Here is a 26027-nt window from a genome sequence, read left to right as displayed (position 1 = left end):
GCAATCGTCCACCATGGTTTGATCCTTTGATTACAAAACTCATGAAAACTAGAGACAAGGCTTGGGCATGTGCTCAGAAAAGTAATTTGGTTAATGACTGGCTAGAATACAGGATTTTAAGGAATAGATGCGTCAAAAAAATACGGCATGCAAAAAATGACTACTTCTCTTCTACTCTCCTTGAATCTCATGGAAATGCCAGGATTTTCTGGAAAACAATCAAATGTATCGAAAAGGCATCCAAAACAGATCATCTGCCCGTTCAGCTTAACCGAAATGGGGAATATTTTTCAGATCCCCAAAAAATAGTTGACAATTTTAACCTTCATTTTTCTGAAGCTGGTACCCTATTTGATAATCTATTGGGAGTCACCCCTGCTCATGCAAATTCCTACACCCCTATCCAAACATTAAGCGAATTTAGTTTTCAGCCAATCCACGAAAGTAATGTTCTGAAACAACTGTCCTTCCTCAAAGGGTCCTCCTCTACCGGAGCAGATAGTATTCCCGTCTTTGCTCTACTAAGTGTTGGTCACCTAATATACAAACCTATAGCCCATATTTTCAACCTGTCCATCAAAGAAGCATCAGTTCCTCTAGAATGGAAACATTCCTATGTTCGTCCACTTCACAAAGGGGGCCCTAAAGATGATCCAAATAACTACCGACCTATCTCAATTTTGTCCCCGTTGATGAAAATTTTTGAAAAATTATTGAACTACCAAATTATCAGTTTCCTGTCCGCCAACAATCTATTACATCTAAAACAATCTGGGTTCCGAAAAAAATACAGCACCACATCTGCTGCATTAGACTCTATGAATCACATTTACAGTAGCCTTGATAATAAGCAGTACTGCGCCTGTCTTTTTCTTGACTTGTCCAAAGCTTTTGATACAGTAGACCACAACATCCTGCTTAGTAAAATAAGTTGCCTCGGTTTTTCCGAAAACACAGTAAAATGGTTAAAAAATTACCTCTTTTCTCGCACCCAAACTGTATTCACAGATGGTTGGAGGTCAAACAGTGTTAAGATAACAAAAGGGGTTCCACAGGGTTCCATTCTCGGCCCCCTCTTGTTCTCTCTTTATGTAAATGACTTGGGCACTGAACTGGATTATTCCAGGGTAAATCTTTTTGCAGATGACACGGTACTAATTACTGCTGGCCGCTCTCCGGATGACGTGATTGCTAAGCTCCAGAGTGATTTCAACAAACTACAACATCAGCTAGTTGCTCTTAAACTAGTCCTAAATCCTGCCAAAACCAAGGTGCTATGCTTCTCACCAGGACTAAAGCGGGAAGTTATTTTCCCCAAATTACATTCCTTAAATAATGATCAAATAGAGCAAGTTAAGATCTATAAGTATCTTGGGATCATCCTGGATTCAAAACTGAATTTTGAAGATCACATTGATTATATTGGGAAAAAGACAAAAATTAAAATTGGTTTTCTATATCGACACAAGCACTGCTTCCCCCCTATGTTCCGTTTGGAATTGATTAAAGCTACCATACTGCCTCTACTTGATTACTGTGACATTGTTTATAAATCAGCCCCAAGTACTGTACTGAAGAAGCTTGACTCAATGTATCACTCGGCCTTAAGATTTGCATTGAACTGCCCATATAGGACTCACCACTGTGACCTCTACATTGGGTCAAACTTAACATCTCTGAATGTTCGACGGCTTGTGCACCAGATCTTATTTATTCATGATGTACTTGCAAAAGAATCTGCAGATTACCTGCTGGATCTCATCTCTGTTTCAAAGAACAAATTTGACCTAAGGTCTACACTCATTTACCAGCTTAATATTCCCTATTGCCGTACATATACTGGAGGAAGGTCCTTTGCTATTGATGCCCCCAGGGTCTGGAATGCTGTTGCCAATAAATTGAAACTTGAGTCACTACCTATGAGATCTTCACTCAAAACTGCTCTAGAGGAGTTGTACACCCCTAGCTGCCAGTGCTATTCAGTGACCTAAAATAAAATGTTTCGCTCCGGATGATCGCTACAAAGTATGACCTGTGTTTTGATTTAGTGTGCTGATCTTAAAGGTGGAGTGACTCATGCAGCCAGCTATGGCTGCAGGGTTTTGGTAGTACATGTTGTTTATGCCATTTATTGTGAAAATTCTGTCACAGTTCCTATGATTGCTTTTTCATTGCTTTCATGGCTTTATTTTGGTGATTTCGAAAAGTGTATTGGTTTAGCCATGTTTGTTTGTTGTAGTACAGAGTTAGACTGATGGCCTTAATCTAAGCTGTCTTGTGGTTGTTGTTGTTGTTGTTTGACTTGCATCCCACTGGGATTTTTGCACACAGCGTTGGTGTACGGTGTTTTTTCTGCAATATTTTGCTGTCTTTTCTTGGATTTTCTGTTTGCACTTAGTCACATATTCACTTTAAGATGTTTTTTGTTCATGTTTTTGTTTTTTGTTTGTTGCGGTTGCACCCGATTCAAGAGCTGAATGGCTCACAGGGCTATACCTAATAAATGAACTTGAACTTGAATGTCTCTGCACTGCCCTCTGCTGCCCACCATGTAGCCCCGTAGCAACCTTCTGTGCATGGTTGCAGGACACCCATCCACGCACTGTCCACTGCTCAGCGTCCGAGATCTGACGAGACTGGGCTAGTTCCGGGTGCAATTTGGTCATAGGCAGAGTGACGACGATGAACCAACCGTTCATGACTCTGCGGTGTGTGAAGATGCACTCGATGGAACGAGGAAAAATGATCCGATCACAGTCTCTTGGTTCAAGAGGCACCATAATATGATAAAATCATACACCCGACAAAATAACTAATCAGAGATTTGCCCTCTCCCATGCACGGAAGGAACCGGGCGTGTGTTTGCCCACATATGGTCATTGCGGATCATTAATCGAGATCAATTGTATCGATTGCGCTCAGCCGACCCACAATTTACGCGCATCAAAATTATTTGGGAAAATCATAATTTGCGTGGTTAATCGTTGCGTCGATTTCATTGCGAATCGATCCACGGACCGAGTAATATTGGATTGGCTAATATCGGTGAGATCGGTAATTCCATCGCAGTCCACTTTCATTGTGACCACAGAGCGCATCACGCTCGAGCCACCAGAGAGTCCTTCCGACTCGTCACGCGTCACGGATGAAGGGCCGCCTCTACGCCACGCGGGGGCGCGCGCACGCGCGGGATCCTGCGCTCGTTACGTCAAGAAACAAACACAAGCAGCAGCAGTAGCAGCAGCAGGCACCACTGGCTATGGCCATTTCAACGCCTATCCATCGACTCAATGTGGCAGAGTTGGGGAATGTTATGTGGCACAAGGATGAGACAATAACTTGCACCCATATTAATATTTTGTATACATCGTGTCACTCGTGTGTGTGAATTGCAATGTTTGCCCGTGCACGGGCAACACATCATGCACTGGATTTCAAATAGGAAGGTGGAATAACAACGCAGATTATTCGAATCAATATGTACTCTAAGTCAAGTAAATTGTTCATCAACCTTTCGCCTCCCTTGTATGATGTTTAACTATTGCTGATATTTGTCTTTCTACATTATCCTGTTGTTTTGTTCAACTCTGCACGCGATTGTTTCATTTATCTACCGATGTAACTTGCTCTGTGATTTTATGTCACTGTCGACCAACCAGCTTGAGCTGGACACCTTAAGTAAATCTTCCATGAAAATAAACATTTATCAACTTGTATGCACTTAAAATATACGCCAGCGACCGTTGTGTTATCTAGACGCGACACAGGACCTCGCAGTTTAATTCAGAACATTTTGTGCAGAAGCATGTAACACATTCAACAGAATTTTCTCAACTCACAAAAGACGCATCCCCCAAGGAGCCATGTCAACCATGCCAGTGAAGACAGCATCAAGCCAAAGTAGTGCCTCCAATTCTTTGCACCTAACACAAACAAACAAACAAGCATGTTAGTTATCCCTCGTCACCAGGACACACAATTTTAATGTCCACATTCACCTCAACGAAACGTTTCCATCTAAAAATAAATCCCACATTTTTGAGCAAAGCTCATGCAATTGCAGCAGGAGCGTAAAGCAAGCACATGTCCTATCTGCAATCAGAGCATCACTGGGTGCCGCACTGCGATGTGTCCATGACTTCACACCGGTGTTAATTTTGTAAGTGAAATTGTAGTGGGAACATTCGTAAAAAACGTTCTATTTTAACTTTAGTCAACGATAGCTCTAAGTGGGTGTAAATAAATTAGGCTGAACGAAGGCGCAGACCAAGATAATTTAGCAATGGTATTTGAAACAGCAGTGCTCTGAGGGACACAATAATTGATCATTCGTTTTATAAATACATTTAACGTGAACGCCGATTGGCGGACGTGATGATATGTGGAATGGGGGGGGGTGGGGGATAATATTGTCTGCCGAAATGTTTTGACTGCTTAAGTTGGCTAGACGAAGGGGAATTACTACATAAATCCACAGACTAAGACTTGACTAAAGTTCCACAGGCTGTCGTCAACTAGGCTAAGACTCGGAACTAAATACAACAAAGTGTGGAGGAACCTCACACTTCCTCCGCACTCACCAACACAGTTTCCGATCCACCAGCAGTGGCTGTCGTAGCCCTCGATGCATCTGCCACACATGGGGCAGTGCTTGGAGAAGGGGGGCCTGGGTGCCTGGGTTGTGAAACGCAGCAGACAAGGGGGGGCGCCGAGTCACGTGACGCACGCCAACACGAGTAAAGCAGGGCGTGCGAATGAACATCTTGCAGCCACATAACATGTAAGAATTAAGGAGCCGGCGTATAGTTTAAATAGTCAAAATGTCAGATATGTTCGGTACACCAATGAACGTTGTGCGGTGGGTCATGTTTATTGTCGGTCCTGAGGCAATGGTCAAAATCTCACAAATCGGTATGGGAATCGGTCCATTCATTAGACCACCACTGTCGATTTCCCACAAAGTGGTACGCGTTTTATTGACCCCAGAGGAATGATGCCCTCAGGGATTTGACCTCACAACTTGTAAATGAGTCACACTCTTCCACAGCGCCACCCCGATTGCCTCTCCCGTGATTTATATAAATGCTGATCGTCACTGAAGGCGCCCTCTTCAGCAGGCTTGATGATTTAAGTAAAACAGTTTGGGTTTCTGGGAGAGCAGATTTTTTTTCGTGGTTTGTGAACCCCACCTTGAAATGGATAACAAGCATGTGGTACTCGTCCACTCTTAATTGCACGTGGAGAGGGAGAACCGGTGGGGAGATCGTGATGGGAAGATTGTGTTTGTGCAATGACAGCACAGCCGGATGCCATGCTCGCCTGGCCGCCCTCCACAGGGAGTACCCGGTAGAGCCCTGTAATTATGCCATGACTGAGACGGGAAGTTCGGCAGTGAGTGGCCTTGATTGACCCAACTCTCGCCTTACGTTTCTTCTCATATGGGCCCCAAATGTGCTTTATAAAGCTCAGCCAAACATTCCACTTTGCTTATTCAAGGTCGCTAAGTGTCCCCCCGCTCCCATCGCTGGCCCGCCCAGCGTTCAGCCTCGTCAAGAGACAGAGTGAAGGATGGAGTTAAGGATTGAGCAAGCGAAGGACTGAGAGCAGAGAGTATCATGCTGGGACTGAACCGTTCGGGGTGAACATACCAGGCAAATTATGCAATACGTGGACGCCGTGAATGTTCCAGCCTCAGCCATTTTGATGACCGTCTGCAAACCACGCACGCAATCGTAGTTTAATGCAACACACAAACACACCAACACAAATACACATCAATTTGAAAATACGCACGGCAAGTTTACCATCTTCACCATCATCATCAACGTCGTCAGTCCCATAACCATGGAGCTCGTGGGGGAACCAGTGATGCTTTAGCAATCAATTCTCTCCACCTTCTGCGCTCCTTTGCGACCGGCACGTCTACCCTATTTCCTGTTGCGCACAATTAAACTTGCCCACATTGACGCAAAATCAGCTCTGAGAGTGTCACCACTCTCTTGTAACCTTTTATGGTTTGATCGTGGTAAACACGCGAGCCCGGTATAATGAGCCGGTGTTTTCTGGGGGGGGGGGGGGGGGCGAGGACTGTCGGCATTTACTCAGGAATAACCTTAAGCGATAATTTACAGTTATACATCCACTGCTTAACGGAGCCGTCCCTACACCGTATCATTTGACCATACTACTGAAATGAGGGGGGTGAGAGAGGGGTTCCCAGGACCAAGTTAGGTATCAATAAACTCTGCACTAAGCCATGGCCAGGAATCGAACTCAGGCCAGCAGGTTCATATCGCAGTACACAAACCACTGCGCCGCTGATCTCCACGCCACTGCAGCTTCACTCTGAGGCCCGGTTTACTCACGGGTGGCTGAAATCAGGATTTGACGGCAGCTCGGTGCCCCCCGACACGAGCGTCAACCCCCGCGAGCCACCCAGCCAACGCGGCGCGGGCACACGCGCGCACCTCGTTCGAGACGGTGTTGGGTGCACGTGTGCAGACCTGTCTCTGCTCCTGCTGGTTCCTGGCGATGCCGGGTGGAGGGCGTGCCACCTTCGCGAGGCAGTAAAATGCCGCTCCGCTCACAATCACGGCCAGCGGCTGGGACCAAGCGCCACCCACGTGTGCACACGGCCGTCAAAGAAACAATTCACGTGAAGGCGCAAGGAAATACAAATGCCGCTTGGCAGCTAAATAAAGCTTTAACTGGTTGTTCTTTCGTGCCAATGAGCACCATGTGTTCAGCACTCTATAAAAACCCTGGCTTCCGGGCACCTCCAGCCACCACGTTTTTTATGTTTGGAGTTGGTGGGGTCCAATAAAATGTTTACGGCACCGACAAAGTGTTTATGAAAGTGTGTGGAACGTGTAAAATGACTCTACAACATATTGAAAATAACCCTTTAAATTTAGATTTTAATTACATTATACTTAATTCAGCGGGAAGGGCCGTGTAAGCTTTTAGGCTCTATTTCATGGGCGTCCGATGTTATGCAGCACAGATCTTGGTTACAAGGTAATTATTAATTGTGAATCCCGAATTACCATGGATCAGTTACATTTATTAGAGGCACGAAGATCTAGATGCTCTGATTACTTACCTGTGATGAGGTTACGTTGATTTACTCGCCACAAACCTGAGAGATGCATGCCAAGCGTCGGGAGGAGAGTTGACTATTCCCACATGGCTCTCTCTCCCCCTTGCCTCTACTCGCAGCCTTCACCACTCCCAAACTCTCATCCATTTCTCCCACCATGGATCCTCCTCCCCACTTCATCAATCCCTCTCTGCCTCCATCTCTCTCCCCATGCAATATAATTTTTCTGAAAAAGCTAATAACTCAGTGTGCTTTACCTGGTAAAATAAACACACATATATTAGTGACTTGCTTACCTTTCCTATACTTTGCACTCCTATCATGTTTTCATATTGTTTGTCGTTGTAACTTTCTGACCTACCCATGCTGGACATTTGTGAAAAAGCACTTCATAGTTCATCGGAATCCTACAGTATGAAGAGTATGATTCTGCGTTGTTAATTGACTTGCACATTCTATTCCAATAAGCATAATTTTACTGTTTTTTTTATTGTTTTGCGCTAACAATCACACAATTATGGTAACATACCTGCTGACATCGTCACACGTGGTTGTGTAACGCATGCTACAAAACTGCCACCCGTCCACAAATGACATCACCGCGTCAATGTAAGAGCGCCGGCAATACATGAATGCATCTCTGCACTCAAATACACGACGGCAGCCTTGAAGTGCCGTTATTGGCTTCCTCTGCGTGCAATAACGCCACAGCGATGTTTTGCCGAGACTGGAAGTGGCCATCGAGGTGTCGTGCATTGGACGTTGCATCTCGCACCGCCCTCAGCTCTTCCACAGGCGTGAGAGGCATGAGTTTTGACGGGACGACTTAATTCATTTCTGTGCTGAGAGCCACGCGTGCTGTCAATTTTTGAGACCTTTCAATACGAATGCGATCATTTTACCAAGAGGCTTTTGTCATCAAACACTACAACAGCTTTAATTGTAGATTTGAATCTTTCGTGACTGCAAGGATTCATACTCTTTGGTTCTTTCGGTAAAGTCACGTAGGGAAAAAATAAGAATTAAATAATAAATGGAAACAACTACATTAAATCACGACGTTTCGGGCGCAACACAAGCGTCCTTCTTCAGGTGGGGACAACGTAGCAAAAGCACAAACCTTTTAAGTGTGTCTCAGAGATGGCTGTGACACACTTAAGCGGTTGTGCTTTCGCGACGTTGTCCCCAGCTGAAGAAGGACGCTTGTGTTGCGCCCGAAACGTCGTGATTTAATTTAGTTGTTTTCATTTAATTTATTGAATTTTTTACCTACGTGACTTTACCGAAAGAACAAAAGAGTACGACAACAGCTAGCCGTGTCCAGTGTTGGTTGACCTACTAAGATGGAAAAAAACATATAAACAGCCAAAATCAAATGCGGTGCATTGTGGGTGAAAACACAAAGGATATGAGGCCACAGCCAAAAGAACCACGTGAAGTGCGTCCACAGCATGGTGGACGAGAAGGCAGCAAGCTGCGCTACCTTCTGGCTTTCCTGGAAAAACAGGAACCTGAAAAATATCACTGAGATGAGAGACAAAATATTCGCACAGTCTTTGCACACAGTTCGGGTTGCCGCCTGTCCCCTTGTTGAGGCAGCTGCTCGGGGAAGCCTGCGGCATTGTAATGCCAGAGGAAGATAACGGCCCCGGTTTTGCTTAGGCTGGTCCCGGTTTCTTGTCAGTTGTGTAGCAATGCACTTTTTAAGTAAGTCCAGATGCTAGTTATTGCGCACTCTTTTGAGTCCAGTCCATCACAAATGGGCACTGATCACACAGAGTAAGCTCTGTGAAATAACACATTATTTTAAGTCTGTTGCAAAACTGGCTCAGGATCAAGGATGGACACGTAGTTCTCCCCTCTTCCGCTATTGTGAGAAATCCTTCTTCCCACGATACGTCCCGTTTTTATTTTGGCAACCTTGCACACCATAGTTTTACACGATATTTGAAGATTGGAGTCAAATGGCTCTGTTACAGTATTCGATGAGCAAGAATCTAGATGCTGTACAATAACTTATTCGTGGTAAGTTTGTATTCTCTACTCGCCAAAAAAGCTGACAGCACAGCAAAAAGGAACTGCAGTGGTTTGGCTGCACAGGCCGGAATCCCTCTACCCACCCCTTGCCCTCCCTCGCCTAAAATGCAAGTGGAAATATCGTGAGGCAGTCGAGTGCAGTTGTGCATTGACATGGTAATTTTAAAGTCATGTATGAAAAAACACACAAACTAAATTTGAAGTTGATATGATTTTCAGCAAAAGCAGTGAACATGAAAGAAAACTATGCAAATATATTATGTCCTGTTATGGAGCATTATGTGGAATGCCCCAGATAAAAAAACATCTGGAAGCCCAGCAGTATTCACTTAACAAGCCTGACTGCTGATTAGACCCTGAAAATCAAAACTGGTTCAGTATATACCTTTATGTTGAACTTATTTCGCATTCAGTATATACCTTTATGTTGAACTTATTTCGCACCGTACGTATCCAACCGTGCTAATCAGAGGTGCAAAATACTTGTATTGATAACTTAAATCGGGAAAGTCAAGAGGTCGACGGACTAAATACTATGTTGTACAAGTGAATACAAATAACAGCTGGCTGAGAAGGCGAGATCATGTTGTGATCTAGGTCACCGAGGCAGCGGTAGGGTAACGCTGTAGCCATGGCAACTATTCTCCGTCCACTAAATTGTCACAATTCATTGAATTGTTTCTCATTTGTTCTGTGTCATTTGTACGTTCTCTTGCCACCCTGAATAAACCAGTTGGGCAGCACCTGCAACTGATTTTACAATGAGTGTAGTCTTGGGACTTTGAACTGAGCATTGGCAGCTGCATGGTTGGTGAAACAGTTTATGTGTGTATTACTGGTAGGAACCTCCTGGTTACACCAGCCCACAGGGGATTATTGTGTCCGTCCATCGTGCAGGGAGGGGCTGGGTGGGGAGGGATGGGCTGCGTGGGGAGGGGAGGGTGGGGAGGGAGGGGCTGGGTGGGGAGGGGAGGGTGGGGCTGGGTAGGGAGGGGAGGGTGGGGAGGGGCTGGGTGGGGAGGGTGGGGAGGGGCTGGGTGGGGAGGGTGGGGCTGGGTGGGGGGTGGGGAGGGGTGGGGCTGGGTGGGGAGGGGTGGGGCTGGGTGGGGAGGGGTGGGGCTGGGTGGGGAGGGGTGGGGCTGGGTGGGGAGGGGAGGGGCTGGTCACCACGTGGTGCCCTTATAAAACTTAACGTTTAACCTACTCACGCCGGCTTGTGCCCGCCCTCACAGTAGGCCATATTTGCGGAATACACCACGCCGCTATTGACCCTGGCCATTGACCGAGCAACCCAACGTTCCTACCAGCTCCCTCCGCAGGAATGTGTTAATGAACTGCAGTGGCCGGGCTTGGTGGATCAGTCAGGTAACTGAAGCATAGCAACTGGGCTTTGCAGAGTACATGGTGCTAAAGGAAAGGCTGCAGACTGGACCAATGAGTTGGCTGCACCAGGAGGAGCAGATATCTCGAAGCCACATGTTCTTATTTCTGTTCCTCAGCGAGTTTCCAACCGATCACCTCTGTTTGTGCCTATTTCGAACATTTTAGATGTTTTTTTATCCCAGGCCACCTTCAATAATTGTGCTAATGTACCATAAACATACTATAAAATAGCCATTGAAAAGTTGTGGATAAATGCGAGTATTTAACAGGTGAATAGATAGAAGTGAAAGAAGTTGCCTCGATTTCTCATTGCACTCCAGTGACTTGCGATATGGATGATGAGTGTAGAAGGCCGTGGTGAGTAAAATGGTAGTAAGCCTGAGGGGTGCATGTTTTGCCATCGTGGTACCTTGTGACTAAGGCACTGGACCCCCACACGGCAGACAGCAGAGTGCCTTTCAGCAGCCATGATTCAGAATTCAACGTCAGCACGCCGCCCACGAGCCCGAACGACAGCCCAGCAAGGAGCCACACCAGCACCATGCCTAGACTCTGCATGCACCCAGGAGGTAATAGCACTTCATGTTTACACCGGGGGTGTCATGATGTGGCATCGATTAGTAGCGATTCTTAAGCTCACGATGCACGAGACGAACCACTTGTGTAAGAATCGGTGTTTTTCATTCTCTAAATGATCATCTTGTTTATGCTATGGTGGTCACCCTGGCTGGGTACTAATAGCCATTGCTTGAAGAAGATGAAGATGAAAAATAACACAACGTTGACCCGAAACAAATTCAAGATTGGAACAGCCACATATTCCTTAAGCATGTTTTATATTTTCCCCAGGGTTATCCCATTTGAGCTATCTATTTTTTGCTGGTACCACTGCCAGCAAAAGGGCCTCTAGTGGAAAACTGGCCAATTCTTCCAGGCTTGCATGATGTCTCGTAAGAGGTGGGAGGACCCACACATCACTCCTCCACCAAACATGACCTGCAGATCATTGAACTGTTAAACTTTCTTCCCGACAGACCTGTTCTTCACCTGAGAATGGCTGCTTGCGTTGTGGCCGAAATGTCGTGAGAATTATTTTATTATGTTTTATTTTTATTATTTTATTATTTCCCTTCTACATGACTTTACCGAAAGAACCAAGAAGATGAATCCCTGCAGTCACGAAAGCTTTAAATCGAAATGTTAAACATTGGTTACACTATACTCTTTGGTTCTTTCGGTAAAGTCACGTAAGTATAAAATAATAAGAATTCCTTTCCAGTTCAGACCCCGCTTGCTTGCCCATCGCCACATATATAACCTCTTGTTCTGACTGCTCTCTCGCTGGTTCAGCAGTTCCACTGCTGGATTATATTTTTTCCGCCTGAGGACGACCGCTTGTGTTGCGATCGAAACGTCATGATTTATTTTATTTTCTACCTACGTGACTTTACCGAAATAACTAAAGAGTATGGATTCCTGCAGTCACGAAAGCTTCATATCAAGATTGGTTACACTGCATTAATGTGCAAGCCCTTGAATGTGCAAGATTAAACAATGGCAGGAAAACAATACTTGTGCACCTAAATAATGATTTATTGTGAAGTATTTTTATCTTTTCTAATCATTCCATTATTAAACAATGCTTACTGAATTCAGCCATGTGCAAATCTGTCTATACGCCTCATTCTAATAATGCTCTCACTGCCTCCCCTGAGTACCTGCTATGGTTGCCACCTGTTCTGGTTTTCCAAGGACATGTGGCAACCATAATACATTTACATGTAGCGTGTAGTTCATCCCTCTTCTGGAACTGTGAGATATTCTTCTGCCCGTGATATACACCGTTTTTTTGTACCCGAGAGGTGGCGACCCGCGTACACTGGCACACGCGGGTGCTTGTGCGCGTGCAAACACAGCGCAAGCTGCGCGCACGTTCCCCAGCGTGAAACTCGCCTTGCGGGACTTGAGTGCGTACATAAGGCGCGATCCGTGGAGGCCTCGTGTCTTGCGCCCCTCCACCAGCAGCCGGGCCACGAAAGAGGCCTTCATCCGTACGGCCATCGCCAACGGCGTTTCACCCTGAGAGGTCGGGAGGGGCGGGAGGGGGCATCGCGCCTCGTCTAAGGACACACACGGGCACTTGCACAGATGTAATGACAGGGTGCCATCTGTTGACCAGAGTGACAGGGTACCATCTGTTGACCAGGAGGGGTAATCACGAGTATGGGCGCGTTATATAATAACCAACTAGAAGGGGGGCGTAACTGGGTTAAAGGTAAAAGGCGGGGTCAGTTGGGAAGCTCTGGGAAGCTGCTCGAAGGTTCTAGAAGGAGGCGTGGCCGGAGGCGGGGCCTGGCCACGCCGAGGAGTATATAAGGGGGACGTGACCGAAGGTTTGGGGCTGTCGTGGGGTCCGGGTCCTGGCTGCCGTCTCTGTCTTCGCCGTCATCTCTCTTCATCGTCCGGCCACATGGCCGATCCTCTGCACGGCTCCCATCTTCGTCGTCGCTTTGTTAGTCAGCCAGCTATTTCGTTAGACGCTGAAGATGGGGCTGTGTAGATGGGTCAGCCATGCGTAGCCATGTATATATATGTCGCCCAGTGGTTGTGCCTGAAGTGTGAGAAATAAATAAGAAGCCCTCTACACGTTGTATCTCGGAAGTCGCTCACTACACAGGTGTGCACAGCGAAGTGAACTCGACAATTAAGCAGTGCTCGGTTCTGCAGAGATCAATGTGAAATGTCGTAATGGTCCACGTTTTGCTGGTAGACAGCATGAAGCATTTAAAATATTATTAAGTTGTACTTGTCGATCAGACTATGGAGATAAATGTGGGTCAACAAATATAAATAGTTTTTTTTTACACTTTCAAACTTAAGCTGAAAGCATTCATGCTTTAGATTTGTCTGTCTGTAACAGTGGGGGGAGGGGCACTCTTCACTTTTGTGAATATGGTCAAATATCAACCAACTGCCATAGAAAGTTGTATTGCTATTGGCCACTTGCCCTATTGAATTTAAAAGTAGTCAAATTTATCAAAGGGTTACCCAAAACTTGGAGAAACAAAAAGGATTATTTACACATGTAACAGAGCATTCCATACTGCCAATACAATACATTTAAAAGACCTATGCGATGGAAAAGCATTACATGAGCCATGCATGGGCATCATTTACCCACATTTTTGTTGTTGTTACACACAACCAGACCTTGTTTGTGTTACCTAAACTCGTAGCGGCTCGTCCGGCAGGGACCCATGCAGAGCGGTACCTCTTTGTTGACTATGTCGATCGGAGCTCCGGCATCGAGCAGCACCTGTGTGGGCATCCCCGCGCCGCCCTGCACGGCGTAGTGCAGCACCGAGTTGCCGTGCAGCTGGTCCACGCGCCCCAGGGACGCTCCGCACTGCACCAGCATGCGCGTCGGCTCCGGGCTACGTGCGCGTGAGTCCGCGCGTGCAAGACGTGTCGGAGTGGGTTTATACATTACATAGCATGACTTCAAATACGTTTTAAATATATATAAGGGATGACCACAGATGAGGCTGGTGATAGAATGGCAGCCAAATAAAGGAATGCACACCCATGTGGATGACCACTGCATGCGAGATGGATTACGGCATTGCAAGACCGTGGGGGGGCATGGCGACAATGTGGAAAGGGGCCTAATCTGGCAGTCGGTAGATCATGGCTATGCAAGATGATATCGACGATGATGGGAAGATTTACTTGAAGCCTATCGCGCTTCGAGGACAGTGAACATAGCATTCTTTTGTATCACCTTTAAAGGTGTAATTGTTTAGCGCTAATGAGGGAATTGAATAGAGCAGGGTTATACAAACTTTGTAAAATCTACTATTTTGGAGGGAATTCCAAAGTTGGGTGGTATGAGAAAAAAAGCAGAAAGATAAGTGGTGTGACCTGCAGTGTGGTGGTTTGATGCAGTATAGATGAGAGGAAACAGTGTCTGGTAGACTTGAGCCCTCAACATTGGTGGAGGAATCAAGAAGTGGAGTTTATTGGCACGGTAACCATGGTAGTTGTGATAGGATAGTGAAGAAGACGACTGACCACCGGTAAGCCAGTGGTGACTGGAGGGAACCGGTGATGGCTGGATTTGTTCAATCAAATTAGACGGTCGCAGTGCAACATTGGTGTGAGTACAAACTGCATTGTGGGTAATACAGGCTTCCATCAGTCCTTGCACGTAATAAATGTGATGTAACATTGATAAATATACATCATCCATACACTGTCAGTTAATAAATACATTAAGTCTGTGTATTTAACCATAATGCAATAACAACACAATTATTTTTCACCCGATATTGCTTTATTTTGTAATTAACCAGACCCCTTATTTGAAAAGAGAGTGCTCTTGCCAATAATTTCTGGCAACCCACCGATATTTGTTTCACAGGTTCTAACTCTGCTGAGTATGCACAGACAGTCGAAACCATTTAACCAAATATTTGCTCACGTAAGCAAATGCTGCTGGATGAGTCTGGTCTAGAAAGACCAACAGCTGATGAGACGAAAATACTGAAATTTCATGTAGAGACAAACATTTGTTTACTGTTCTGCCTGTACAAATATATTAGCAGCAATTTGAGTGCACGCGAAACAATGTATGTGCTGATAACAGTACACAATGCAGTGCCATGTGTACTGTACAGTGCAATAGTTTCCTGACAATCCACTTTTGCAGCAATATAAATTGTTGCACTGTGTACCCAAATGCTCCCACGGGTCTATGCTCTCCCACTGCACCACCCCATGCACTGTTGAGCATAAAGTATGGTCAATAACGTCAATGACCCGCACAGCGTGGGGAGGATCTCATCCAGCAGTGAACTGACCAAGGGCTGTACATATACATGCGATATTTTACCACGTGAGTTGACAATCCATTGTTGTAAATTAGAGGTACGCCAAAAATGAAAGGAGATACATTTTCGGATGATAGGCCTCACGGTTTCCAATGACAATTTTGTAACTGTGAACCTGGATTATTTTCATACTCCGAAATCATTAGCAAACCATCATAATCACGATCCATGGGCAGATAACCTATAGCTGTCCACTGCACATTTTATCATTTGTTTACACTTTCCTGTCTTGTGCCAATATACTCAAGTAGTGCCACATCTTTCTGGCACCAATATCTTTCGTCGTAAAGTCACTCTATGTTAGGTCTCCCTCGCTTTATAGTTCCTTCCAGACCATACTTGGCTTCAATTCCCTCCCTCCATTCTAGATTTGAAGCTTTCGTGACTGCAATGATTCATATTCTCAGGTTTTTTCGGTAAAGTCACGTAGGTAAAAACATTAAAATTAATGAAAGTAAAATAAAACAAAACAAAAATAAAATTCACGACGTTTCGGAGGCAACACAAGTCTCCGTCATCAGGTGGGACCGTCACAGCCGAATTAGCTGCATCAAGTGAAGCAATGATTCAAGATGTAATCCCTTATAAGCAAGTTGAAGGGAGGTGGAGAGGGGGGGGAGCTTATCAGGCTGTGGTAGCCAATGAATGGAAACGTATCGGGAGGGAGGAGGAGCGGTGATCAAAGACTGCACGCAGTGCTCAACACAATGAATGGAGACGTGTCGGGACGGAGGGCGAGCGGCGATCAAAGACATCACGTAGTGCTCAACACAATGAATGGAAACGTGGCGAGCGGTGATCAAAGAACAATGAAGAGATTACTGTTAAACACTGTGGATGTTAACACTCGGTGAAGTAAATTAAAATAGTGCCTGTCAGATAAGATGGTCCAAAAAGTGTAATTAAGTCTTTTTTGCGTGGTTAATAACATCTTTCCAGTGATTACTGAGTTTGTACCCATCATCACGGTTGAAATTATGTCTGTGTTTGTATATTTGTATGGCTTCGTGTACAAACCTTTGATGGTAGCCCGGAGGTTTGCAGAGAACCTTGGTCTCGGAAAAGACAATTTCATGAGAGCCCGCCGAGTTGTAGCAATGATCGGCAACGGCCGAAGAATCAGTTCTGCCGTGTTTCAGATCTGACTTGTGCTCGCGGACACGATCAGCAACATGACGTTTTGTTTCTCCAATGTAGCAATCACCACAAATGCAACTCAATTTGTAGACTCCAGGATACTGTAAGTCAGGAACGACATCCTTCACAGATGGAATCAGATCACGGATTTTATGCACTGTACTGAATCGGACTTGGATCTTATGTTTGTTTAGAATTTTGGAGATCTTTTTGGTCACGCCTGCTATGTATGGTAACGTGATAGTTTTGGTCGGAGTTTCATGTGGTTGTTTCTGTGTGGTGGGAGAGACAGCTTGGCGGATAGTGCGGTCAGAGTATCCGTTCATCCTGAGGGCCCGATGTACATGTCTTAATTCATCAGTCAGGTGGTGTTGGTCAGAAATGCCATGAGCTCTGTGGTATAGCGTTTTGATGAGAGAATTCTTTTGAGATGGGTGGTGGTGGGAATCCGGTTTCAAGTAGGAATTTGTGTGGGTGGCTTTCCTGTAGACAGAATGTCCCAAGGATCCGTCAAGCCTCCTCTTAAACAGAATATCCAAGAATGGTAGTTTACCGTCTTTCTCCACTTCCATGGTGAATCTGATAGATGGGTGTCTAGAATTGATGTGGTCCAAGAAGTGGTTCAATTCTGGGAGGCCATGTGGCCAGATGACGAAAGTGTCATCCACATATCTCTTCCACAGGGAAGGACGCAGGGTGGATGTCTGGATGGCGTCTGATTCAAACTTTTCCATGAACATGTTGGCTATAACTGGTGACAAGGGGGAGCCCATAGGGGTACCCTCATTCTGTTTGTAGAAGGTGCCATTCCAGGTAAAATAGGTGTTGGTGAGGCAATGCCTAACCAGCACAGGTACATCAGAATTCAATCCATGTTGGACTAAGTCCTCAATTATTGTTAGGGTGTCCGGTACTGGGACTTTGGTAAACAAAGATACTACATCAAAGCTGACGAGGATGTCATCAGGAGATAGTACCATGTCCTTAACCATAGAGACTAATTGGGTTGAGTTGAGTACTGCCGAAGAGGTCTTGCCTGTGAAGGGGAGCAGAGTATCTGATAGAAAACGGGCTAGTTTGTACGTCGGAGAGTTTATCGTCGACACGATGGGTCGTAGCGGGGTGCCTTCTTTATGGATTTTGGGAAGACCATAGAGTCTGGGAGGTCTTGCCGCCGATGGTTTTAGAGAGGGACGTTTGCTTGGTTCGATTAGGGAAGTCGAACTCGTGATGATACTGTTGGTTTTTGTCGTTAGGCTTTTAGTGGGATCATTTTTAATTTTGGAGTAACTCCCATCATTAAGCAGGTCCAGGATTTTGTTGTTGTATGAATCTTTATCCATGATGACCGTGGCATTGCCCTTGTCTGCCGAGAGGATGACTATATCATCTCTCTTTTTTAAATTCGCGAGTTCAGAGCGTTCGTTTTTGCTGATGTTACTAGTGGGTTTCTTAGCATTCTTAAGAATAGTAGCTATTTCAGCTCTTGCTACATCCGCATGGATGTGTCCTATGCCTCTGAGGGCTACATCAATCTGAAAAATCATATCCTCTACTGGTATATATTTAGGGGTGACGGCGAAATTTAGTCCTTTGGCCAGTACCGTTTTTAGATTGTCAGAAATTGGAATGTTACTCTGATTAATCACGGTCTTGTTAACATCCAGCTTTGCGATGTGTGGCTCTGGTTTCTTTTTAGATAGGAGGTTGAATTTAGAAATCAGGTTAGCTTTGCATTTGGCTGACATTGAGTCAGCAGAAGCAGAAGTCATGTTATCAACGTGGTTCCAATCAGAAGGTGACATTTTTTGTGTTAACATTAGATGTGTTTGTAAGAGAGTCTTGTCTAAATTATCGAGTTCAGATCGGAGTAACCTTATTCTCTCCGAGATTAGTGATAGGCTAGCTTTAAATAAGATCAGAGCGTTCAGATCTTATTTAAAGCTAGCCTATCACTAATCTCGGAGAGAATAAGGTTACTCCGATCTGAACTCGATAATTTAGACAAGACTCTCTTACAAACACATCTAATGTTAACACAAAAAATGTCACCTTCTGATTGGAACCACGTTGATAACATGACTTCTGCTTCTGCTGATTCAATGTCAGCTAAATGCAAAGCTAACCTGATTTCTAAATTCAACCTCCTATCTAAAAAGAAACCAGAGCCACACATCGCAAAGCTGGATGTTAACAAGACCGTGATTAATCAGAGTAACATTCCAATTTCTGACAATCTAAAAACGGTACTGGCCAAAGGACTAAATTTCGCCGTCACCCCTAAATATATACCAGTAGAGGATATGATTTCTCAGATTGATGTAGCCCTCAGAGGCATAGGACACATCCATGCGGATGTAGCAAGAGCTGAAATAGCTACTATTCTTAAGAATGCTAAGAAACCCACTAGTAACATCAGCAAAAACGAACGCTCTGAACTCGCGAATTTAAAAAAGAGAGATGATATAGTCATCCTCTCGGCAGACAAGGGCAATGCCACGGTCATCATGGATAAAGATTCATACAACAACAAAATCCTGGACCTGCTTAATGATGGGAGTTACTCCAAAATTAAAAATGATCCCACTAAAAGCCTAACGACAAAAACCAACAGTATCATCACGAGTTCGACTTCCCTAATCGAACCAAGCAAACGTCCCTCTCTAAAACCATCGGCGGCAAGACCTCCCAGACTCTATGGTCTTCCCAAAATCCATAAAGAAGGCACCCCGCTACGACCCATCGTGTCGACGATAAACTCTCCGACGTACAAACTAGCCCGTTTTCTATCAGATACTCTGCTCCCCTTCACAGGCAAGACCTCTTCGGCAGTACTCAACTCAACCCAATTAGTCTCTATGGTTAAGGACATGGTACTATCTCCTGATGACATCCTCGTCAGCTTTGATGTAGTATCTTTGTTTACCAAAGTCCCAGTACCGGACACCCTAACAATAATTGAGGACTTAGTCCAACATGGATTGAATTCTGATGTACCTGTGCTGGTTAGGCATTGCCTCACCAACACCTATTTTACCTGGAATGGCACCTTCTACAAACAGAATGAGGGTACCCCTATGGGCTCCCCCTTGTCACCAGTTATAGCCAACATGTTCATGGAAAAGTTTGAATCAGACGCCATCCAGACATCCACCCTGCGTCCTTCCCTGTGGAAGAGATATGTGGATGACACTTTCGTCATCTGGCCACATGGCCTCCCAGAATTGAACCACTTCTTGGACCACATCAATTCTAGACACCCATCTATCAGATTCACCATGGAAGTGGAGAAAGACGGTAAACTACCATTCTTGGATATTCTGTTTAAGAGGAGGCTTGACGGATCCTTGGGACATTCTGTCTACAGGAAAGCCACCCACACAAATTCCTACTTGAAACCGGATTCCCACCACCACCCATCTCAAAAGAATTCTCTCATCAAAACGCTATACCACAGAGCTCATGGCATTTCTGACCAACACCACCTGACTGATGAATTAAGACATGTACATCGGGCCCTCAGGATGAACGGATACTCTGACCGCACTATCCGCCAAGCTGTCTCTCCCACCACACAGAAACAACCACATGAAACTCCGACCAAAACTATCACGTTACCATACATAGCAGGCGTGACCAAAAAGATCTCCAAAATTCTAAACAAACATAAGATCCAAGTCCGATTCAGTACAGTGCATAAAATCCGTGATCTGATTCCATCTGTGAAGGATGTCGTTCCTGACTTACAGTATCCTGGAGTCTACAAATTGAGTTGCATTTGTGGTGATTGCTACATTGGAGAAACAAAACGTCATGTTGCTGATCGTGTCCGCGAGCACAAGTCAGATCTGAAACACGGCAGAACTGATTCTTCGGCCGTTGCCGATCATTGCTACAACTCGGCGGGCTCTCATGAAATTGTCTTTTCCGAGACCAAGGTTCTCTGCAAACCTCCGGGCTACCATCAAAGGTTTGTACACGAAGCCATACAAATATACAAACACAGACATAATTTCAACCGTGATGATGGGTACAAACTCAGTAATCACTGGAAAGATGTTATTAACCACGCAAAAAAGACTTAATTACACTTTTTGGACCATCTTATCTGACAGGCACTATTTTAATTTACTTCACCGAGTGTTAACATCCACAGTGTTTAACAGTAATCTCTTCATTGTTCTTTGATCACCGCTCGCCACGTTTCCATTCATTGTGTTGAGCACTACGTGATGTCTTTGATCACCGCTCGCCCTCCGTCCCGGCGCGTCTCCATTCATTGTGTTGAGCACTGCGTGCAGTCTTTGATCGCCGCTCGCCCTCCGTCCCGACACGTCTCCATTCATTGTGTTGAGCACTGCGTGCAGTCTTTGATCACCGCTCCTCCTCCCTCCCGATACGTTTCCATTCATTGGCTACCACAGCCTGATAAGCTCTCCCCCCCCCCCTCTCCACCTCCCTTCAACTTGCTTATAAGGGATTACATCTTGAATCATTGCTTCACTTGATGCAGCTAATTCGGCTGTGACGGTCCCACCTGATGACGGAGACTTGTGTTGCCTCCGAAACGTCGTGAATTTTATTTTTGTTTTGTTTTATTTTACTTTCATTAATTTTAATGTTTTTACCTACGTGACTTTACCGAAAAAACCTGAGAATATCCCTCCCTCCAAATAAATACATAAACGTAATAGGCCATACCCAACAACGTGGGGTTTCGTGTAATAAAACCGGCTGTAGGTTTGTTGAAATGCATACGTGTGTCTCTTTCTTCATCAGCTAATAAGATAAACACAGTGTATCTATTATTAATATTTTTCATATTGTGGCTCTAAAGAGGGATTTGGTGATTGCAGTGAAGTCGTCCAATCCCTAATGTCTCCGGCCACCACTATCAACTGGTGCGCTCGCACACTGCCTCCACCCTCTTCCATAACCCCGAGCACGACCCAAATAAGCCCAACCCAGTGTCCTGAGGAAGAGGCAGGGCCTAAACAGAGAGGCGGGGCCGAAAGAAGAAGAGGTGGGTCCTGAAAAGGAAAGGCGCAGAACCAAAAGAGGGAAGTGATGAAAGGGGCCCGATCATGAAGGGTTATTAGGGCCGTATCAGGAAGGGATGGGGGGCCCAAGGAAGAAAGGGAGGTGCAGCAGTACCACAGATGCGGCCACAAGCCAACTAATTTAATATAAATGTAGGCACTAAAAAGAATCAACCTTTTGCTTGGCTCTTGTCATAACAATCTGGCACGTATGTTGGCAATGGACGGCAACATGTATGGCAATCTGGTGGTGGAAGCTGACAATTCCTAATAACGTGAAACTGTTTGCAATGACCGTGGTTCTGTACTCACCCCTGAGTGCGAAGTGCCGCCAACATGATCGGTGTCCGCCCGTGCTTGTCAAGCAGATCAATGTCCTGCACGATAGACACACATTGTCACCGCTAGAGCCCCGCTTATTCCATCACACGTTCAGGATGCACAATCACAAGTACCCGTGGCTCAACATTGCACATTAGAAATTTACTTTGCTTCAGAAAGAAAAACAAACATTGACTTTGCAGACATCTAAACCGAATATTTTAAAAGTAACTTTGTAAGTTAGTTATACACAGATAATAACAATACTGTGCATATTTTATTGTTAATATTGTCCACAGCTTAGAATCATTTTGGTTTGCCCAATAACGAGAAAGCAGATATCATGCATGACGTCATGTACAACCAAACGAGTCAAATGACGAACAACAATCTCCATATTACACTGATACAGGATGTGAAGAATTCCATATTTCTTGAATTACAGTATATATTTATTATATCACCTATTAATGTGAATTACAATCATCAAATTTTATACATATGTAATGGGTTCCGGAGACACTTGTAGAGGTAACTTCTTTATTACAATCCAACACTCCAACAGTCCTTTTACTCTGTTATAGCCTAGGTACACAGCCTAGGTACACAGCCTAGATCCACTACTCTGGCTACGCTCTGGAACTCGCCCTCACAAGGACGTAGAGCCGGGAGTTCCAGAGTTCCACCACTGGCTCTCACAACATCCCAGGGTCCTGAGATGGCTGGTCTTGGCTCTTGGGTCTTGAGCTACAACTGGCCTCGATCGTCCAGGGAGCTGCCCTTTTATGCCTCGTCCCCACGAGGGGTGGGGCTGTGTGCGCCCCCAGATATCCCACAGAGCACACACAGCCCCCCCCCCCCCCCGTTGGTGGCGCCAAGGGGCTTAAGCGTCTGGATTGCCTGGAAACCTAGCGCCTGGCGCCAAGGGGCTTAAGCGTCTGGGTTGCCTGGGAACCCAGTGCCTGGCGCCAAGGGGCTTAAGCGTCTGGGTTGCCTAGGGTCCCAGAGCCCCCAGCAGCCCCTCCCCTCTTATGTCACTGCACATATATATTCTTGGGTCTTTCGGTAAAGTCACGTAGATAGGTTCAGAGAAAATAACAAAAAATAACAAAAAAACTACGACGTTTCGATCGCAACACAAGCAATCGTCATCAGGATTGCATGTCAGGAATCACATCCTTCACAGATGGGATCAGATCGTGAATTTTATGCTCTGCAATCTTACATTGACATGCTAATCTCTCACAATACAATGGCCACCTCTGCAGCTTTGTAGTTGTGGAGGTAGCTCTTCGATCTAACATTTACATTTCTCACTTTAACATCACTAGCCCTGCCCACTTCGATTATGACCCTTGGGCTACACCCATTTCAAACCTTTAAAACATCCTGCCTCAGCAGCTTTCCCGCTATTTTTTTCTCCTGACGATTACTTGTGTTGCGATCAAAACGTCGTAGTATTTTTGTTATTTTTTGTTATTTTATTTGAACCTATCTATGTGACTTTAACGAAAAACCCAAAAATATTAATTCCTGCAGACACGAAAGCTTTAAGTCAAGATTTTATACATATAAATACTGTACAGGGTGTTTAAAAAAGATCGACCCGATTTGAAATCGCTATATCTCTGCAACCACGAACCGCCCATGAATGAAACTCTTACCACTTGAAAGGGCGGGGCATAGAGAGGGCGGGGCACAGTGAGGGCGGGGCATAGAGAGGGCGGGGCATAGATAGAGCGGGGCATAGAGTTTCAAATGATTACCGCTAGATGCCTCTCCCAGCGCACAAACAGCCCCTAGCCTCAGTCATTCACAAGACGCGCTGCCTCAACGTTGGATAGGTCGCACGGGACCCCAAGACTTGGCGCTACACTCTTGGCCCCCAAGATCCTCAGACATCACACCCTGTGACTTTTTCTTGTGGGGATACTTTAAAGATCGTGTTTTTGTGCCACCATTAGCGACTAATCTGGATGACCTCAAGAACAGAATCACGGCAGCAGTGACTTCAGTGGAAGAAGACACTTTGAGAGGCGTTTGGAACGAATTCAACTATCGTCTCGATGTTGTCCATACAGCAGGTGGAGGGAACATAGAGCATTTATAAAATGGTTAGTAAAACTTGATAATTCATTAAACCGTTTGTAACTTTTTGTGTAATTGCAACATTTTGCCCTCGTGAAATATACTGCTTTGAAATTGGGTCCATTCTTCTCAAACACCCTGTATATAAAATCAAAAACCTCTGAATTTCCACAACATGTACGAGAAAGAATATTTCCAAAGGCAATATTATTTTGTGTCAGCATCAATATACTTCAGTGTCTGAAATCTGATCCGTTATAATTAAACTTGGAGGCACGAGCAATGCAAAGGAGCCCAATGGACCCAACTGACCGAGACATCTCTCTCACCTGGCCCTTTGCGAGCAGATAGGCAATGATGTGCGGATGGTCGAACTGCGCGGCTGTGTGCAGGCACGAGCCGCCCTCGTCGTCCCACAGGCCAGGGTCTCCACCAAAGGACATGAGCAATACCGCCATCTCCAGATGTCCCTGCCTGCAATGGACAACGGGCCAATGGGAGGTGGAAAGACAAGCAACGGTTGAGTAAGGGGGTCACCAGGGGGAAGTTAAGAAAAGAAAAAGAACTGCAAGTGATCCAATATAATCAGGAATTGTATTGGACTACTGTTTGTGCAGTTAGTCGATTGGCAGGTTACTTGTGTGTGTGTGGGGGGGAGGGTAAAGTGTGGGCAATCCCATTTCTTTGAATATATCTGACAGCCCAGGCTCAGTGAAAATGATAAAATAAAGGACGTGGAAAAAATATAGAATTATGGGTCGCATGAGCTGAGCACACACTCTGCACTACTGCATATATACCTAAACATTACAAATACAGTAGAATGCATTTGTAGTGACATCGAGGATGCCACTGTATGGTGCTGGCCTGAGAGGGCCAGGGCACACGATGCACTGTCATCACATACACTCTGTGAGCGGGTGTAGTACCAGCCTTAGCGGGGCTTGATGAGCGCTGGATAGCGCAGGCACCACACATGGCGTGCGGTGGGGGCTCCTACAAGAGGGAGCGGGAGAGTGTCAGCCTAAGGGCAGGGTTGCCCCAGGCCATGGCACTCTGGTTGACCCTGCAGACACGTGATCTAGAGTGTCCATAGAGAGGCCCCCAGGTGGGGGGACTAGGGGGTGATCACGTGTCCGGGGAAAGCTCTCGAGAGGTATCGAGAGGTAGCTAGACGGCTCCAGAAGGTGGGCGGAGCCAAGGGCGGAGCAGCCCCGACCGTAGGGGGATATAAGGCGGATCCCTGAGAGGAACCGAGGTCTCTGCATTCTACAAGCTGAAGCTCCACGTCCACCAGCTGAAGCCCTACATCTCAAGCTGGAAGCTCTATGTTTTTGAGGCAAACACGTGATCGCGGACCCGAGTAGGGACCCAACCCTTCGTAGCAGTAACTCCTCTGTATAGAGTAGTTAGCTGGGTGGTCACCACCCTAGGTTGTATCTGGTGAAGGGGCAGTTACCCCTTTGTGTTACAAAAAGGAACGTCTGCGACTCAGTTGGACTCACTACACATTGATGAAATTTTTTTCTAAAATAGATGTGCTGGTAATGTGATATCGTTCATGAGAGTAGAAAGTAAATAGGTTGTGTGGATAAGAGATTAATGTGATAAAAAGAGGAGGCTGGGTAACTCCGATGTGAAATTGCCGAGCTGGCGCCACTGAGACCGTGGAGTTCAATCCAGGCAGCCCCCTGGGATCAAACTGTGTTCTCAAGTCTGATGTGTTGATGGTCAAGTTACCAATCACTTCCTAAAAAAGCACCACGTAAAAAAAGATAGTTTTTTCACTTCATTTGGCCACATTCTAGCTCTGATAACTAAAATCTAGGAACCAAATAATGTTGAAAGAAGGAGAAATCAAGACGAGGAATGCATGAGGGGCCAACAAAACAGGATCTGAGATTAAATCAGATGTGCAAGGGCAATACATGGAGCAGTATCAACACACAGAAATCCAATACAATTCCTGAGACCAGAGGCCTGAAGTTTCCATGAACTGCCTCCTTGGTAAATAATGACCATTGCTCTAAGTGT

General features: G+C 45.5%; 1 protein-coding gene across 1 annotated transcript in view; it reads right to left on the bottom strand.

The window, feature by feature from the left end:
* LOC144933401 (palmitoyltransferase ZDHHC17-like) overlaps positions 1 to 26027 on the bottom strand; it is a 39532-nt gene that overhangs the window by 4085 nt on the left and 9420 nt on the right. The window contains exons 5-14 of the mRNA XM_078858122.1: positions 24323 to 24467; positions 21897 to 21961; positions 13791 to 13953; positions 12473 to 12598; positions 10929 to 11071; positions 8510 to 8610; positions 6504 to 6625; positions 5649 to 5711; positions 4581 to 4674; positions 3840 to 3923 (exon numbers count right to left, since the gene is read on the bottom strand). Of these exons, the coding sequence (XP_078714248.1) occupies positions 3840 to 3923; positions 4581 to 4674; positions 5649 to 5711; positions 6504 to 6625; positions 8510 to 8610; positions 10929 to 11071; positions 12473 to 12598; positions 13791 to 13953; positions 21897 to 21961; positions 24323 to 24467 (1106 nt within the window). The remainder of the gene's footprint in view (positions 1 to 3839; positions 3924 to 4580; positions 4675 to 5648; positions 5712 to 6503; positions 6626 to 8509; positions 8611 to 10928; positions 11072 to 12472; positions 12599 to 13790; positions 13954 to 21896; positions 21962 to 24322; positions 24468 to 26027) is intronic.

Source organism: Lampetra fluviatilis, chromosome 7 (genome assembly GCF_964198595.1).
Source record: "Lampetra fluviatilis chromosome 7, kcLamFluv1.1, whole genome shotgun sequence".
Lineage (NCBI taxonomy): Eukaryota > Metazoa > Chordata > Hyperoartia > Petromyzontiformes > Petromyzontidae > Lampetra > Lampetra fluviatilis.
Note: the sequence above shows the minus strand (reverse complement) of the source record. Positions and strands in the feature narration are given on the sequence as shown.